Source organism: Geotrypetes seraphini, chromosome 16 (assembly GCF_902459505.1).
Source record: "Geotrypetes seraphini chromosome 16, aGeoSer1.1, whole genome shotgun sequence".
Lineage (NCBI taxonomy): Eukaryota > Metazoa > Chordata > Amphibia > Gymnophiona > Dermophiidae > Geotrypetes > Geotrypetes seraphini.
Genome location: NC_047099.1, coordinates 47220711 through 47239932, shown reverse-complemented (window position 1 = coordinate 47239932; position 19222 = coordinate 47220711). Strand labels below are relative to the sequence as shown.

The following is a 19222-nucleotide window of genomic DNA, read 5'->3' as shown; positions in this document are numbered from 1 at the left end:
CTCTTCATCACCATCACCGTCCTCTTACCAAAGTAATGTAAACAAATGGCCAGGAGTCGCCCCCGACTTTACATCCCTTTGGCAAAAGATTAGCCAAGGCGAGAACAAGAGCTGCACGCTTTTAAGTTTGCTGGATAGCACCAGACAAGAGATCTAAAAGGCCAGGGCCGACCCTGACTGTTTACATCACAAGAGGTCAGTGACAAGAACAAGAGCTGCACGCTTTTAAGTTTGCTGGATAGCACCAGACGAGAGATCTAAAAGCCCAAGGCCGACCCTGACTGTTTACATCACTTTGACAAGAGAGCAAAGACAAGAACAAGAGCTGCACGCTTTTAAGTTTGCTGGAGAGCACAAGACGAGGGATCTAAATGGCCAGGGTCGACCCTGACTGTTTACATCACTTTGGCAAGAGAGCAAAGACAAGAACAAGAGCTGCACGCTTTTAAGTTTGCTGGAGAGCACCAGACGAGGGATCTAAATGGCCAGGGTCGACCCTGACTGTTTACATCACTTTGGCAAGAGAGCAAAGACAATAACAAGAGCTGCACGCTTTTAAGTTTGCTGGAGAGCACCAGACGAGGGATCTAAATGGCCAGGGTCGACCCTGACTGTTTACGTCACTTTGGCAAGAGAGCAAAGACAAGAACAAGAGCTGCACGGTTTAAATTTGCTGGAGAGCACCAAACGAGGGATCTAAATGGCCAGGGTCGACCCTGACTGTTTACTTCACTTTGGCAAGAGAGCAAAGACAAGAACAAGAGCTGCACGCTTTTAAGTTTGCTGGATAGCACCAGACGAGGGATCTAAATGGCCAGGGTCGACCCTGACTGTTTACATCACTTTGGCAAGAGAGCAAAGACAAGAACAAGAGCTGCACGCTTAAGTTTGCTGGAGAGCACCAGACGAGGGATCTAAATGGCCAGGAGTCGCCCCCGACTTTACATCCCTTTGGCAAAAGATTAGTCAAGGCGAGAACAAGAGCTGCACGCTTTTAAGTTTGCTGGATAGCAGCAGACGAGGGATCTAAATGTCCAGGAGTCGCCCCCGACTAGATCTCTTTTCTGGGGCTATCCAGCGTGCTTAAAGCGTACAGCTCTTGTTCCCTTCATCACCATCACTGCCCTCTTGCTAAAGTGATGTAAACAAATGGTCAGGAGTCGCCCCTGACTTTACACCACTTTGGCAAGAGGGCAGTGAAGGCAAGAACAATAGCTGCACGCTTTTAAGTGCGCTGGATAGCCCCAGTCGAGGGATTTAAATGGCCAGGAGTAGCTTCCGACTGTTTACATCAACTTGGCAAGAGGGCAGTAATGGTGAGGATGCTTTTAAGTGCGTCTGGGTGTGTGCCAGTTTGAAATGTTACAGAAGAGTCATCAATACTTATCTTTCGATGTCGCTCCTCTATATTTATCCAAACACCTACTATAATTCAACGCCACACTGCTCTTAGGTGGCAAGTCTGCTCTGCCCATTCTGACGGTGGCCATCCAGAATCTCACGAAGTTGCGTCAGGGCATCCAAGGCTGCACTAGAACATAATTTTAAAAAGCAGACATGATTAGTAGCTTATACCACAAGACTTTTAAACATTCCTTAATTCAAAGAACAAACCGCAGTACTTTGGCACATAAACTCCGTGTTCAGACATTGCAACAATGGCACCGCTGGGTAAGTTTTTGGATAGATACATCCCCTCAAGAGAGGAACATTCCAGAATGTCAAAGAGAAAGCAAAATTGTAGATACCCAAAGAATAGCAACATTCATGCTACCGATCCAGGGCAAGCAGAGGCTTCCCCCAGACTATGGACTTTTCCTCCAGGAATTTGTCCAAACCTTTCTTAAAACCAGCTACGCTACATTTGGCAATATGTTCCAGAGCTTAACTATTCTCCGAGTGAAACAAATATTTCCTCCTATTGGTTTTAAAAGTATTTCCCTGCAGTGTGGCATGGTAAGGGGTGCTGGGGCCTGGCCTCCTCTCCACTCCCCCACGTGCCGGGACAAGCAGCTTCTCCCACCGGCCTTGGCTCCCTTCCGATATCACTTCCTGGTTGCAGGACCTGGACATGTCAGAAGGGAGCCAAGGCCGGCGTGAGCAGCAGGAGGGTGCACAATGCAGCGATGCCAGGCACCATCTCCCTTGCTATGCTACCGATGACACTCCTAATGAGAGAGATTTGGTATCACGGTAGTGCATGAATTGTGGTGGGTGTTCTATAGTAATTTGAGGGGGAGGGGTCGCCAAATTCAAAACTGACCTTAATTTTTCGGTATAACCCTCTGATTTTTGGCAAAAGAGCATCAGAATGCAAAAATCCATGTTTTTGCTATATTTTCTAATGCTTGGAGTAAATGTTATAATAATCTGTGAAATATTAAACCAGTTGGCCTCCAAATTAGATTTTTTTCCTCCGATAATCTCGGTTGTGTTAGTGATGAGCACGGGGAAAAGGTTTCTCCAGGACAGTTACGACGAGAAACGATATCAGGACACACCCTCCTCCTGTCCCCTGGATCCCCCACTGGTGAAGAGACAGGTTCAGGGTTGCGGCTGGAGGACCTCCGCGCACGTATGATGTCATCGCAACGTCAAATGTTTTCCATTGCTGGAATGTCATATTGGAAAGCTTAATGGTCTTTCCTAACGCTGTTTGGGCATTTCCGTAACGTTTTTTTGTTACTGAAGAATTTGTAGGTTTTGTTCGCACATGTGTTAATATTATTTAAAGAATATTTTGCATTGGTTTTGGTTTTGATCTACGCATGTTTATTTGGAAACCCCTGAGACTCCAGGCGGTATATTAAGTTTTTTTTAGATAAATAAACGAACGTCTCTGCACTTTCAGATGCTTTCCGGCCACGGCACTGGATTTAGTGTGTAGGACATTGATCTACACAATGCTAGGGTTCAATATTAGGAATCCCCTAGGAAAAGAGTTGAAAAGATTTCACCATTGGGAACATGTTAGTCTTCTGCGCTGTGTGTTAACCTCAACCCCTCCCCCCCCAACAGAATACTTATTAGGAAAGGGATGGAGAGTATAAGACTGAATATCATAACGGTTTTTAGCGCCGGCCATGGTGGTAACAGCTTTGACACTAAAAGGAATTCTACGAGTGTTGGAGCCGTTTCCGCCCTGGCCGGAACTAAAAAGCACATTATGTTTTTATAAAAGGGGAAAAAAAAAGATGAAGAGCATTATCTATTGGGGAAACATGACACAGAATAAGTTTTATGCCATGTTATTGTCTAATATTAAAATGTCATTTAATTTAGGTACTTTGTAACCCACTTAGGTTTTAGGCAGTTTATAACTCTGTTACATAAATAAAAATAAACCTCTCCCAAAAGACAGCAGGAACTAGGAAGGGGGGGGGGGGGGGAGAGACAGGGATAGAAGGAAGCTAAAGAGCTGGAGATAAGAGATCTACAAAATCTGGTGTGGAGTGGAACAGGCAGACGATGAATCACTTGTCAACTAAGGTCAGTGTTTGTGTCCAGTCACATGCAAATCTCCTCCATGCATATTCATTGCCGATCTCCTAATTATCGGATTGACAGGGGGGAGGGGGGGGGCGCCTTGATGCCATGTTCAAAGTATTGGATTAAAGGAAATGCCAAGAAGATACAAAGTAATACATTGAAAACAAATGGAAAATATATTTCACTCAGGAACTTGCTCCTAGAGGATTAAGACAGTCAATATGGCAGCATTAAAAAAAAAAAAAAAAGTGGACACATTTGGTTATAAGGAAGACCTGGGGGAAAACACGGCTTACCTGTGGGGAGTAAATAGCCTGGAATCTTATGACCTGGATTGAGCCAGAGGCCCTTTAGTCTGACCCAATAGGGTCACTCTTAAGAACTGTCCCACATAAGCTAATTTAGGCCCCCAGAAACCACCAGTTCAGACTGGTGCCCAGGTAACTTAAGTCATGGGAGTCCATTAACCAATCAATTTGGACACCCGATTTTGGGAGACCTCTACAGAACCCAGGACTGCATGGATAGGGTGGGGTTGAAGAGGTCTCCAACTGGACTCACTCCGCCTTTGAAGAAGCAGAAGGCACGCAATTATTTAGACTATGCAACATTTGAGTATAACACGTCCCAGAGCAAAAATTAAGGAAAAAGCCCCTCATGTCCATCTTCCTTGAGCACTTTTCTGGTAAGTAAAAAACCTCCACTCACCTTTTAAGATGAAAAGCAGCCACTAGCACAGCTTCTCTTCCACATAATATTCCTCTGACGCACTTCCGCGGTCCGCCCAAGCGGAGACAGAAATAGTGCGAGGGGGCGGGGCGCGGAAGAGGCGTTGAAAAGGGGAGCACTTGGAGTCCTGGGCAAATGCACCAGGGAGCGGTGGCTACAACGCAATGTGCCTTGAATAAGTGAAAAGCCATTTTGAGCTACTGGTTCCCTCTCTCTAGTGGGTTCGTGTTGCCTTTTTCTAAGTTGATCTTGAGGGACTTTCTTCAGAGCTGTGCTTTATAAATCCTTAAAATAAATACCCTCTTTAGGACGACTTTAAACACCTGCTTTTTTTTTTTTTTAACTTAATGATTGTTTGAGAATGAGAATATTTCATAGATTATATGGATTAGAATTTTAAAACGTGAAATAACTTGTAAGGAGTATTTTTTATGTACTATATGTTTGTATTTTTACTTTATTCTGAATTTTAAAATGTTTGAACATAAAATGATTGATAATTTGATAATTCCAAACCATGACCCAAAACGCATAGGGGTAATTAAAAGGGGGGGAGGAAAGCCAGCTTGATAATGGGCATGGGGGGAGCTGAGTGTCCTGTTAAGAGGAAAACATGAGATTAAGTTAAATAAAAATAGTTCAGGGTCCACCTTTTCTATGATACTTTAAGTTAGGGTTACCTTGTGGTTCCAGCCAGCCAGGTATGGATTTCAATGAAAGTAAAACCTGGATGTCTCAATCCGTTCTCCTTTTCTGGAGCTAGGATGTAATCCTACTTTAAATGAATTACAATATTGATATTTCTACAAAGACTAAGGTGGAGAGAGAGGACATGATCAACATTTATATAATTGAAATAAAGTGGGAGGTCACTTCAAAATGACCTTGAAACACCCATGGCCCACTGGCACCTACCTGCTGTCTCAGAAGCTGCAGCCAGGGGGCAGGAGAAGGCGGAGCAACATTAGCAGCATCCTGACTGGGACCTTCCTAGATGGGGGGATCACCTCACTCGGGGGGAGGTTCACCGTCCTCTACTAGTGTCCCATCAGACAGGCATAATGTATATCAGTGGTTCCCAACCCTGTCCTGGAGAACTACCAGCCAATTGGGTTTTCAGGATAGCCCTAATAAATATGCAGGAGAGAGATTTGCATATAATGGAAGTCACAGGCATGCAAACTCATTAGGGCTAGCCTGAAAACCTGATTGGCCTGGTAGTCCTCAAGGACAGGGTTGGGAACCACTGATGTATATCATAAGCTAAATCTAAATGGTGGTCTTAAGCCAGGGGTCTCAAAGTCCCTCCTTGAGGGCCACAATCCAGTCGGGTTTTCAGGATTTCCCCAATGAATATGCATGAGATCTATGTGCATGCGATGCTTTCAATGCATATTCATTGGGGAAATCCTGAAAACCCAACTGGATTGCGGCCCTCAAGGAGGGACTTTGAGATCCTTGTCTTAAGCTGATACAGCAGCACAGAAACATCTGGTCTCCCTCCCCCCGACACTTCCTAGATCATCACATCCAGCCCTGGACCAGGCAATTGCCTGGGACCATCAGGCACTCAGAGTTAATTTACTTTCCAGGCTAAGCCCCATGCTTGCAGGGGATTGATGGGGCCTGTGTGGCCAGAGCGTGCCAGCTTTGGGTCTTCTTTTCACTGCCTGGTCCCACTCCCAGCCTGCAAGACAAGAGCTCGTCTAAGTTTTCCTACTGATGGCGTGTTGCAACCTCACTCTCCATCAGCAAAGAACTGAAATGAATATGCTGAGAGCTGGATGGGAATACAATTTTTACATGAGACAAGATCTTGACTGTAACCAAATGAAAATAGGGCGTTTTAATTTCAAGAAAATGATTATAGGTGATTTGACAAAAGGTTTTGGCCCTGCTATTCCAGTAATGAGACCCACTATCCACACCTCTGTGAATGCACCTCACTCCTAGCGTGCCACACCCTCTGCAATGCACCTCACTCCTGCCTTCCAACACCATCTGCTGCTCCACTACCGAGACCCTCACTGCAGCCCCTTCTGCTATTACTGTTACTTGAATATTAACAACCTCCTTTACTGTGAGACTTGGCAACACAACATGACCTGGCCATGCCATCAAGACAAGAGCTGAGCCTGCAGGCTATGGGAGTGGGGGTATTTTCATGTTGTGGTCCAGAAGAGTGGAATAGACTCCCGTCTTATATTAAAGCACAGTTACTTCCCGTAACAGGTGTTATCCAGGGACAGCAGGCAGATATTATCACGAATGGGTGACATCACCTACGGAGCCCCGGTATGGACCACTTTAAAAGTGCATTGCCACTTTAAGAGTTTAAAAAGTTCACGATAGCCTGAACCGCACATGCGCGAGTGCCTTTCCGCCCGATGAAGGCGCATGGTCCTTCAGTTATTTAGTTTCCACAGAGCTCAGAAGTCGCGTTTTCAATGGCTGTTGAAAAAATGTTCTTTTCGCTGCCTTCCCACTCTCGCGGTTTCTGACTTTTCAATCAGTTTTCTCTTTTATTTCAATTATAGTAAAAAAAAAAACAACCAACAACTCTATTTATATATATATTTTTTTCTTTCTCTTTTGCCGTTGTCAGCTGGCTGTGTCGCCGGTACCATCGGTGCGGGTCTACGCACACATCAGGAGTGGAGGGGAAAATATCGGTACCATCGGTGCCACTCCATGCTCCAAAGATGAGTATGCCCATATCGAAGCAGAGCCAGAGATGGGGCTGATCGAGGTCGGCAGGACTTGAGTCACTGATACACTGACCTGAAGCCCAAAGGAGAAACTTGTGAGTCAACTTACCTAGGTAGGAGCGGGCCCGAGGCAGCAATGTCAATCTCGGTGCGGGCTGGATTAGCAGTGCTGGAAATGCGCTGGGCACCAGATTATTGACGTCGGCGGGTGCTGGATTCCTGCCGGTGCCGAAGGAAAACTGCTTTTGAAGAACCCGCATGAGAATGCACTGGCGAGGAGAAGAGCAGGGGAAGTAGAAAGTGGCGAGGCCGAGGTCCCGACACTTCGAGAACCGTGAAAGGATGTCGGTGAAGACAACTACCCCAGCAAAGCAACCGTCCGGATGGAAAATTATCAGGAGTGTCCTGAATGGTAAAACAGCCGTAAGGTGGGGAAAGAACAGTATGGCGATCCATAAGGCCCCACCGAGGCTAAATCGATGATGTCAAAAGGGAAAATATATATATATATATACTATAATTGAAGTAAAAGAGAAAAGTCAGAAACTGCGAGAGCGGTAAGGCAGTGAAAAGAAAAATTTTTCAACAGCCGTTGAAAATGCGACTTCTTAGTTCCGTGGAAACTAAATAACTGAAGGAGCGCGGGCGGGAAGGCACTCGCACATGCACAGTTCGGGCTATCGCGAACTTTCTAAACTCTTAAGTGGCGATGCACTTTTAAAGTGGTCCGTACCGGGGCTCACCCATACATGAGAACATGCTGCCTGCTTGTCCTGGGCTAAAGCATTGTTGCACCCAAATTGACATGACATTTGTTCAATCTTTCACTTTCCATTTCTTTGATTATTGCAACAGACTTTTTCTTGCTATGTAATGTTTCTCGACTTACACGCCTTTATTTATTTATTTTAAACATTTCTATACCGTTTTTATCCAAAACGGTTTACAATGGGTTACATACATAAAAAGTTAAGAATCCATAAAAAGATAAAACAGACACATTCAGTCTAACATAAAATCATTTGCTCCACCAAAAGTTGGGTCTTGAACATTTTCCTGCAGGAATTCCTCTCTCCACCTTGTCGATTCCATAACTTGACTCCTGCACACTGAATTGCAAGATTCTTACTTTGCGTATCCCGCTGCACCTTTTGCACTTTGCTTTGAAAGGGTTGCTAGAAATACCATCAAGCTCTTTTCAGACTTGCTGGACCAACTCCTTGCCAGATACAATTCGTAATACATCTGCTCATCTGGCTTTTCGAAAATTACTTGCAGTGTATTTGTTTTGCCCAAGCTTTTGTGGACAGTGTATTTGGCAGATGCTGGATAATAACAGATTGTTCTTTGTTTTATTGTGCATCCACCTAGATGTAGAAATGGCACAGGATAGAAATATATTTAAATAAATAAACATAGGGTCTGTAAATACCAGGGACCGTGGGCAGCGGCACTAACAATATTCCAAAGTGTGGAAGTACCAAGCGTCATGGAGGGTGTACACACACCTGAAAATACCAGGGATCCCAGAGGCTGAAAATAGCATGAGGATGACGGATGACAACACTTGAGAACATGGAACTGAAAATACTAGAGATCTCAGGTGGCTGAAAATACCAAAGAACACGGGCGCTAAAATGGCCAAGAGTGTGAAGAATGAAAATACCCGGGAACGTAGGGGCTAAAAATTGCTTGAGGGCATGGGGGCAGAAAGCTCCAGGCTGAAAATACCAAAGATGGGAACCATAAACACCAGGGACCGGGAACACTGGAAATACATAAGAGGGTGGAGAACATCATGGAGGTTGTACATACCCGAGTGCGTGTAGTCTGGAAACACCAGGGACCGCGAAGGCTGAAAATACTCAGGCCCTTGGTGCTGGAAATACCCTTCAAACATATCGAGGTCTCTGCTGGCAGCTCATTGGATGAGAAGAATTCTCAGGGCAGGTCATAGGGCTTGAACGTCAACCTAGAAAATAAGGAGATTAGCTGAATTTTGGACTCTGGGAGGGGAACATCTGGAGACCTTGTGATGATTCCCCAGACACATAAGGGAACCAGTTCCAAACTAGGAAGGTGGCAGTGGAGCGGGGCAAAGCTAGAATGTTTTTAGCCTGCTGTATGTAGCAAATCCTCTTCCAGTTCACTAAGGCTGAGAAATGATTACCTGAGAGTCACTGCCAATGCCTGGTTTCCCTGGCAGCAGCTGGCCAGGTAAGTGATGCAGCGATGTCACAAAGGCCAATTCTGAGGCAGGCAAATTATGCAGCCCAGAGCTACACCTGCATGGGAAGGTCAGTGCAAGGAGACGGGGGCACCATGAAGCTGTTTCTGGCCTTTCTCACCCTGGGTCTCAGCGGCTGCTGGCTCCAGACAGGTGAGGAGGGAAGGGGAAATGTGAGGGGGGGGGGGAGAGGATATGGAAAACAGAATGAAAATAACTCCCAGCTCTTTCATGACACTCCTGCTGTCCAGAAATTTAAGAAAAGGCTTCCTGCTCTGGTCTTTGAATTGAGTCATTTGTTGCCCAGGTTGGCAGGGTTCAAAGCCCCAGGGATGCGGGGAGCTATAGAAACTTCTTAAGGGTGACATCTAGTGGCTAGATTTTGGAAGGTGCTCTGGCAGTCAACTTTTGAAAACGAAGAGGGCGCTAATTTGAGCACAAAATACCCCTCCAGGGATGCAGTGAAAGAGTTTGGGTGAGGCTAAGGGTTGGCAAATCCCGGGGTGGTTAGGAATAAGGCTCACCAGGCAAGATCCCAAGCCCGGTTCCGATTCAAGCGGAAGTAGTAATGTGCGGGACAAGCAAGGAGCTTCATCTGCATCCTCACAGCGAGATTAGAAAGCTCCTCAAAATGCTTCAAGGAATTATTATGAATTGAAAGGTTGATGATTTGTCTTTCTTTTGCATTGCTTTTTTAGGCATTATGTACTGTAAACCGCCTAGGACCTAGATAGGATAGAAATTTTAAAACTAAATATGGGATCGGAAGAACCTGGGCCTGCAACCTCCCTCCCCCCCCCCCTTCCCTGTCTGCTTTTCACGTCTCTGAGCAGTGACCCTGTGTTCTCGCGGTCAGGATGTTGTGATTTGTATAACTGAAACATGGACCACTGACCTTTCAGAGGCCTTGTTAAATGGGAATATAATGAACACGAATGCCTCCGATGGGATCCTTTCACAACCCGAGATAGCCAACATGGACCGTCTCCTTGGAAACCCAGGTACTCTTTCCTGGCCCACCCCCTGGGGTGTGGTACCTCTGCATTTTGCTTAGTTGAGCGAGAAATCCCCCCAAACCCACACTTACGCAGTGCCAGCGATAGCGCTCTGACTTGCTCAGGGGACCAGCCATGAATCTGAACACGTTGAAACACCACAGTGGCACACTGAGACTCATCCATCTAGGCAAACCCTTTTCATCTGCCCCGTCTGTCTCCCTTCTTCCCAAAATCCAAATGCTTCCCTGGTAAGCCATCTCAGGCTCTGTCACCTTCCATTTGGCTTTCTACAACATCAAAGTCCTACTGACTTTTGTAATAAATCCTACAGCCGCCAAAACTAATGAGGCTATGATGATTAAAAAAAAACCCAAAATTGGCCTCTCCATGCCCTTAGCATGACACTACTATGCAGGTCAGCCGCTGCTCTTAGGATGAAACCGCCACCAAGCACCCTATGTGGGGTATCCCGAGTGCCTCAGTACCAGGGATCTCATTGCGAATTTCAGGGCCATCCACAACTCTTTCAATGGAGAAACACCACCTCCTTGCAGCTTCATTTCATGTCCTGTATTTCTAAAGCTTCCTTCCATTATGGAAAAAGTCTTCTTGTGCAGTGTCCACACCTTTGTAACAACAGCACAGATAATGTGAACAGAGGCAGCTACAGATACATTGGAAACAACAGCACAGATAATGTGAACAGAGGCAGCTACAGATACATTGTAAACAACAGCACAGATAATGTGAACAGAGGCAGCTACAGATACATTGTAAACAACAGCACAGATAATGTGAACAAAGGCAGCTACAGATACATTGTAAACAACAGCACAGATAATGTGAACAGAGGCAGCTACAGATACATTGTAAACAACAGCACAGATAATGTGAACAGAGGCAGCTACAGATACATTGTAAACAACAGCACAGATAATGTGAACAGAGGCAGCTACAGATACATTGGGCTAGACCATAGATAATGGAGCAATATTCAGCCCGTAACAGGCAGTGTGTTTTTTGAACACTGACTGCTGTGGGCTGAATCAGATCTGGATACCCAGTGCCAGGCCTGATTGATAGGGCCACCAGAAACTAACTGGGTATAGTTAAGACAGCAGTATACATGGTCCTGATTATCCAGTTGGTTAAACTGGCACTGGCATTGAAAATGGGCTCAATGCCTAAAAGTCGGGCAGTAAGTTAGAATTCTATAATGTCAAATTTGGGCACTCAATGCATTTTAGAATAGCAATCAGGAATCACCACAAATGCCTGCTCTATGAGCCTCAAAGGTTAGACGCCTAATGGGATTCCATAAAGTGCGTGCTGTGTGGAGTTACATGGCAAAATGAATCGTGCCCCAGTGCATTTTGGGCAGCTAACATTTGACGCTCTATGTAGAATGATCCAGCCTGTGCTCCAAGGATGGAGCAAGGCCTTGAATCTTGGTAGAGGAGACTCCCAAGTGGCTGGATTTGGGAAACAGGAAGCAGACCCCCAAAGGTGCTTGTGAGGGAGGAGGTGAGGGGCAGAAGAAGAGCAGGAATTTAGAAGCAAAGACCCATCTCACACCTATTCATTAGAGATTGCTGGAGGACTGCCAGTGCTGGGGAGGGGAGAGAGGGGGCTTTTTAATAGAATTGCTGCATATTAGTTTTTGTAATTCCAGTGTGTCTCTGCAATCATAACCTTACAGAAGACACGTCCTTATCTCCGAGGATGTTCAACCCTGATTTCAAGATAGCTAAGCAGGAGCAGTCTGAGCTGGAGCAGCCCAAGCAGGAGCGCTCAGAGCCAGGTAAGAGGTTCAGGACACCCCTCAAACCACAGCCCCATGACAGCGCAAGGGGTCACTCCTCTACATTTCAGGTGACTTAGCATTACTTCTGATGCTGTGAGCATTTTAGCACTCAAAAAATGAGGTTGCCTTTCCTCTAACCATCTCCCAGCTGAACACATGCAGGAACTCTAGAATTAGGGTTGCCAGATTTCCCCCTAAAAAAAAAGAAAGGCACTTGGCCCACTCCATTCTGCCTCCAGCCCCGCCCAGTTCTACCCCCTAGGGAAGGGTGTCAAGGGCCACAATCCAGTCAGGTTTTCAGGATTTCCCCAATGAGATCTATTTACATGTGGCCCCCCTGCCCTAGGTGAACCTCGTCTCCTTCCCTGAGGTATGGATGTCAATGCAATGACATCACACACATGCACCCGTGCATATGATGTCATCACGTTGACATCCATGTAGGTGCCCACAGGACAGGGACTTCCAAAACCTGGACAAAAGAGGACATCTGGTAACCCTACCTGTAACCGTGCTGTATCTATTTCTACTATGTGCCTCCCCCTTCCCCCTCCACCCCTGGCCATCTGCATGCCCCTTCCCTTCCCCATACCTTTTTAAATTCGGTGTGATCAGCCACCAACTTGCTGCCTGTGTCACCTGCGCTTAGGAAGTAATATCAGGAATAGCGCCAAAGCCGATGTAGGCAGTAAGTTGGTGGCTGCTTATGCTGATGTTAAAAAGGTATAGGGAAGGGGCGTACACTACGGGGGGGGGGGGGGAAGAAGGCAGGGGAGGGACACCTCCGCCCTTGTACTGAAAGCCAATGCAGCTTTCAATAATAGATGGCAGTGTTGTATTAATAGAAGAAACCAGAAACCAAAAAGGTGGAATTGTCCAGAGGAGAATGATGTGCACTAAAAAAGTGTTCACAAGCTAATCTGTAGATGTAGAAATCTTTATTCTTCCAATATCATCATGGTACAATCAATGATTCAGTGACTCGACACGTACATGTTTTGGCCAACAGGCCTGCCTCAGGAGTCTATGAATACATAAACAGTGTAAATAACTTAATATACATATAAAAAGAACAATGGAAATCGAGACAGCAATGGATAAAAAGAAATGTATAAGTTAAAAACATAAATCATTCATAATTACAAACATGTGAAAATACATTCACAAACAATAAAATTGCAAAATGTATATAGAATTAATGCAATAATATGAATCAATTGATATAAATCTAATTCAATAATGTCAAAGAATAATATGAAACTACAATATTAATATAAACAATAAAATATATTTAATTCAAAAAGAACATATACCATACAACTTATATTATTTAAAACTTAAAAGTGCATTAAAATAAAATGTAGGCACCAATACAAAATGAGGGATATAAATATGTACTATAAAACACCCAGGTCGTAAATAGTAGATAAACCATAAAAACATACCTTAAGAAACACAAAGCAATGCGGCACCAATAAAAAGGGGTATAAAAATATATTATGAAACTATATTATAAAACACCAAGTGGTCATGATAGTAGATAAACAATGAAAACATACGTTAAGAATCACAAAGCAAAAAATAAATTTGCTGGCAGAACACATGGACACTGCCAAAATTCAAAAATGAAATCTGAAAGCTAAATTATGTGAAAAAAATAAAGAAAAAGGAAAAAAAAGGCAGGAGATTTCATTTTTGTCCGTGTCCGTGTGTTCTGCCAGCAAATTTATTTTTTGCTTTGTGATTCTTAAGGTATGTTTCCACTAGATGGCAGTGTTGTATTATACTTTGGGAACTATAATCTAAAAGCACACATTCATAATAACATAGTTCCCTAAGTGTAGAGTCACTGCAATCACGCTGAAGATACATCGTAGCAGTGCAGTCACCATAATTACTCTGGGGTTTTTGCCTTACACTTACCCTCTCTCCTTCTATCCATCCCTATTCATCTCTCTTCTTTTCTTCCCTTTTCTCCCTCTCCCCCTTTCTCCTTTGCCGTCTCCCTATATCCTCCTGTCTCTTCTGTTCCATTTATGTCTCCTCCCTACATCCCCCTCTCTCTCATCTGCTCTATATCTGCCTTCTAACCTTCTCACTCTTTATTTCTTCTCCTCTCCTTCCTGTATTCTTATATTTCCTTCTTTCTCTCTATTTCTCCCTACTTATCTTTGCCTCCTCTCCTGTCTTTCTCCTTCCTCTCTGTCTCCCTATATCTGTCCTCTATCACTCCCCCGTCTCCCTCTTCACATCCTCCATTTCTCTTTCCCTCTATCTCCTTTCCCTCTCCCCCTTTCTCTCTTCTTTCTCTATAGAAAATATGGAAGCAACAGAAGAAGAGGAAGAGGAAATTGCACTGGATGAAGAAGGGCAGCCAGAGGAGACAGTGGCACGCATCAAATTCTTTGGAATAGAGCCCAAAGAACAATCATCCATTATAGGAATAGGTAAAGTGATTGGGATGGAGATGAGATGTTCTTTCTGTACTGGAGATGGGATTGGGGAAGCCAGCTCATAAAAAGGCTTATTAAATCAGCTTTTCCCACCCCAGCTCTTCTGAATAGCATGAGACAGGGTTGAATATACAACTTATCATTCCTATAGCGCTGCTAGACATACACAATGCTGAACATTAACCTATAAGAGATGATCCCTGTTCGATAGAGTTGACAATCTAATTAAAATGGATAAACAGGACAAATAGGGGTTAGGGAATGATAAAACAAGTCAGGGGGAGTTAGAAGTTTAAAGGAGCCTTGGAAAAAATAAGGTAAGAAGTAAATGCAAATAAACCCCACCCCAAGAATCTGGGCACTGTAATAAAGTTTTCATTCACTTTCGTGTCACCTGGAGTTCAGTCTTGCATCTGTTTCATCATCATATTTCTCATGTCTAGTTACAGCTCTGCTGGCTGTGATGGCACTCGTTGGACTCTATTACTACTTCCTGCACCCCAAAAAACACAAAAAGCGGTGAGTCCTGGGTACGCAGCTGATGTGGGAGCGGAGAGTTCTAGGTATACATCTGGTGTGGGAGTGGACAGTCCTGGGTACGCAGCTAGTGTGGGAGCGAAGAGTTCTAGGTATACATCTGGTGTGGGAGTGGACAGTTCTGGGTACGCAGCTGATGTGGGAGCGGAGAGTTCTAGGTATACATCTGGTGTGGGAGTGAAGAGTCCTGGGTACGCAGCTGATGTGGGAGCGGAGAGTTCTAGGTAAACATCTGGTGTGGGAGTGGAGAGTTCTGGGTACACAGCTGGTGTGGGAGCCAAGAGTTCTAGGTATACATCTAGTGTGGGAGTGGAGAGTTCTGGGTACGCAGCTGGTGTGGGAGCCAAGAGTTCTAGGTATACAACTGGTGCGGGAGTGGAGAGTCCTGGGTACGCAGCTGATGTGGGAGCGGAGAGTTCTAGGTATACATCTGGTGTGGGAGTGGAGAGTCCTGGGTATGCAGCTGATGTGGGAGCGGAGAGTTCTAGGTATACATCTGGTGTGGGAGTGGAGAGTCCTGGGTACGCAGCTGGTGTGGGAGTGGAGTGTTCTAGGTATACAACTGGTGTGGGAGTGGAGAGTCCTGGGTACGCAGCTGATGTGGGAGCGGAGAGTTCTAGGTTTACATCTGGTGTGGGAGTGGAGAGTCCTGGGTACGCAGCTGGTGTGGGAGTGGAGAGTTCTAGGTATACAACTGGTATGGGAGTGGAGAGTCCTGGGTCCGCAGCTGGTGTGGGAGTGGAGAGTTCTAGGTATACAACTGGTGTGGGAGTGGAGAGTCCTGGGTACGCAGCTGGTGTAGGAGCGGAGAGTTCTAGGTATACATCTGGTGTGGGAGTGGAGAGTCCTAGGTACAAAGCTGGTGTGGGAGTCTTAGCAATGTAACATATGAAACAGGAAAGCCAGGAAGTACTTTCTTTTCATGTTCAAGGCTTTGCCTAGGGGGCATCTGCTATAAAGAAGACATAGGGACCCTAGAGAGAGAGAAACAGGTTCCATAGCTCTGCATAGTTCCTAAATGAGCCCCTGTGGAAGGGGAAGCTGCAAGCAGAGCCTGCCCACAGGTAGACCTGCCAACTGGCTTCAGACTCCCCAGCAGGGTTGATCCAATCCTTGCTTTGGAAATCAAAACTATAAGTGTCTTTATGCAAGGAGATGAAACATGGATTGGATCAACCCTGCGGGGCAAACCTGGAGCTAGTTGGTAACTCTACCCTCGGGGAATGCACTCAATCCACTGTCCCCACCTACCAACGCTGTTTTCTCTTTCTCATACAGGAAATTACAACATTCCTAGGCCAGGTAAGTCACCTTCTGTCTCCAAATACCTGTTAGTTCTTTGGATAGAGGACGGAATTATAAATATTTTAACAAAACTGCCAGGAGAATTATGGCCATTCCTGTGTTTCTGACAATCTCATCCTGATGTAGGTTACCAGACGTCCGGATTTCCCTGAGGGGGGAGGCCTGAGGGCCATGGGTCCCGGATTTTAGTTCCTGATGCATTATGGGACCCTGCAGCACTTATTTCAATGGGTGGAATCAGGAACTACAAATCCCCCAGTAAATTCAGAATATAAGTCCAAAACCAGGACTGGCCAAAATGTCTCCCTCCAGGAACTGGATCAGCCCTGTCCTGTGAGGTAAACAGACTGAGGTTTGTAACAGCTGGTCTCTCCTTTCCTTGCACAGGTGCTGAAGGCCAAGAGTGAAAATATACTGGGGACTGTGCAAAATCATAATAAAACTGGAATATTAAGGCAAAATGATGTGGCCAGTATCTATGGAAAACCCCCTCCTTGGACCTTTGGGGTGTTACCTTCATTGCAGTAGTTCTAGAATGCAGTTGGAGAAAACTTGACATGGACGAACCTGTTCTTGCAGATCTGGAACCATATTGTTACCCAGAAGAGAGCCAAATATGCAAATCTTGTCTAGGCTTTTTGCCAGGCTCCATATTTCCCCCACTGCATGCTGGGATATGTAGTTCTGATCTCAGAACAGCTGAAGTCTTGCTTTTTACAAGAAGGGAAGGGCTAAAGCCAGGACCGGATTAGCATGTGCCACTTGGCATGCAATGTCTCATTGATCTGATGCAGCTAGGGGTGGGGTGCTTGGTTACGGGCCCCCTGCCTTTCTTCCTTCTGTGTTTTTCTTCTACCTTCTGCAGACTGGTTTGTTCTGAAAGTCTCTCTTATCTCAGTTCAGCAGCCCTGCACACACTGAAGCTCCCCTCCCCCCCTGTGCACTCTTCACAGTGCTGAAAACAGTAAACATGGATCTGGTGAGGCCCTGGGCGCTTGGAAGGCCTCCACCAGCAATACTGAAGGTCATTAATGGCAGCTCCTGAAACTTAGCTACCAAAGCCCTGATTTATCCTGTGGGCCATGGTAGAAGGCATTGGGGCCTTCTACAGACGTCTATGACCAAGGCCAACAAACCCCCCCCCCCCCTAGACTCATTGGGGGTACCCTGAACACTTGACTGACCTGGAAATGGGTTGTCAAACATCTATTAGAACATAAGAGTTGCCGCTGCTGGGTCAGGCCAGTGGTCCATCATGCCCAGCAGTCCGCTCATGCGGCGGCCCTTTTGGTCAAAGACCACTACCCTAACAGACTAGTCCTACCAGCGTAAAGAGAAATGCCCTGGAGGTGCTCAGGGGTCAAAGGCAAAGGTCCTGTTCAGATGCAGAGCTAAGGGTCAATAAGCACCACTATTGTTGATGATTTAGGAGCTGGTGGGTGCCCCACCCCCCTCCTGCCACAGACATACCTCATTCCCTTCCCTCATACCTCTTCCTCTGACATCACTTCCTAGGCACCTAGGAAGTGACATCACAGAGCTGTTTCTGCTCATGCCACAAACGTTAACGAGATACGAGTGAAGGGAAGAGGTGCATACGGTAGTGGGGGGCAGGAAGTAGGATGGAAGCCAACACCCCCACACACACACACACCACTGGGTCTGAAGCTCCTGCAGTAACTTGTCAGACGCAATGAAGGTATACCTCATAGTTTATTGTAAAATTTGTTATACCGCTTATCATACTTCTAAGCAGTGTATAAAATAGCACAAAAAGAGGATTTACAAAGTAAAAAAAAGCAAGTCTACACTGACAGGAGGAAAAGGGGGGGGGGGGAGGATCTTGTCTGAGCTGGGCCCGGAAGCAGAGGTTTTAGATTTCAAAAGCATCAACCAATAGGAAGGTTTTCAGGTTTGAGTTCAAGGGGTTTAATTGGTGCCTCCTAGGTAGGATGAGCTGGCTTCCTTAGTACATGTGGCCACTAATGACACAGGAGGTTCTGGAAGCCAAATCGATGCTGTTAGATAGAAAGCTGAGACGCAGAACCTCCACTGGAGTCTCGACGCCCGGTTGAGATGATGGTGCTGGGATTTAGGTTTGTTAGAAACTGGGAACCACTCTGGAGAAGGTGACCCTATTCTGAAAAGATGGGGGTCCACCATAACCAGGGTGAAATCTGACATTGCTTAAGAGAGCGATTGACATCATGAGCTGAAAGAAATATTTCCAAATTGTCCTTTAGAACTACTGGAAGGAATGAAGGTGTCGAAACAGACACAGTGATGGTAGCAAGGGTTATTTCCGGGACAGTGACCCCCCCCCCCCCCCCCGAGGTTGGAGGTCCTAAAATGTCTGTGGTGAAGCCAATAAATTATACCAGAGGGTCTTAAACCTGTCCAAGAGGACCCCCAGCCAGTCAGGTTTTCAAGATCATGAGGCACATCTGCATGCCCGCCTCCTCTATTATATGCAAATCTACCTCATGTATATTCATTAGGTTGATCTTGAGAAGCCGACTGATTGGAGGTTCCCCCAGGACCATCAAATTATACCATAAGGTTATGTTGAGCCTGGAAGAGATGAGAATAATTTTACGGCAATGTTTTTCTCTCACTGTTATCTCTCTTTGCAAACCTCTAAAGTACAAAAGATAAGACCACACAAAACTCAAGACTAGAAAAGGCAATATACACCAACACACGCACACTTCTCCAGCAAAAGTAGCTATCACAACACTTGTGTAAACAGATATATACATATAACCACCAGAAATAGAATGACAAAGGGAGGAAAAAGCCTCCGATCCCTGGTAGGCATAAAAAAAACCTCAAATGCAAGTTCCTGGAGGAAAAGTCCAGATAGTCTTGGGAAAGACACTGCTTATCTGGAGGGATGAATCCTGTGGTTACTTATGACCTACTTCTGCCCACTATCGCATACAGGATACTGGACCTTTGCTGGGACCTAGGAT

The 19222-nt window shown here is 45.5% G+C and overlaps 1 protein-coding gene and 1 long non-coding RNA gene across 11 annotated transcripts; one reads left to right on the top strand and one right to left on the bottom strand.

The window, feature by feature from the left end:
* Nucleotides 1–1422: 1422 nt before the first annotated feature.
* Nucleotides 1423–4350, bottom strand: LOC117349554. The gene is made up of 2 exons (XR_004537190.1): nt 4198–4350; nt 1423–1531 (listed from the first exon to the last, which is right to left on the bottom strand). It is a non-coding gene; the product is annotated as an uncharacterized LOC117349554 (long non-coding RNA).
* LOC117349553 (histone acetyltransferase KAT6A-like) lies at nt 3975–18565 on the top strand. Of its 10 annotated transcripts, none has more exons than XM_033923117.1 (7): nt 3975–4174; nt 10056–10154; nt 11824–11952; nt 14271–14402; nt 14852–14927; nt 16224–16247; nt 16638–18565. In XM_033923117.1, the coding sequence occupies exons 1-6, from the start codon at nt 4147–4149 to the stop codon at nt 16240–16242; spliced, it is 483 nt and encodes a 160-aa protein (XP_033779008.1). In that variant the 5' UTR covers nt 3975–4146; the 3' UTR covers nt 16243–16247; nt 16638–18565. The 10 variants fall into 10 exon arrangements, with proteins under 10 accessions (XP_033779008.1, XP_033779013.1, XP_033779012.1 ...); XM_033923120.1 differs by lacking the exon at nt 3975–4174 and adding an exon at nt 4296–4439 and having other exon boundaries at nt 11851–11952; XM_033923119.1 differs by lacking the exon at nt 3975–4174 and adding an exon at nt 4297–4439.
* Nucleotides 18566–19222: the final 657 nt, after the last annotated feature.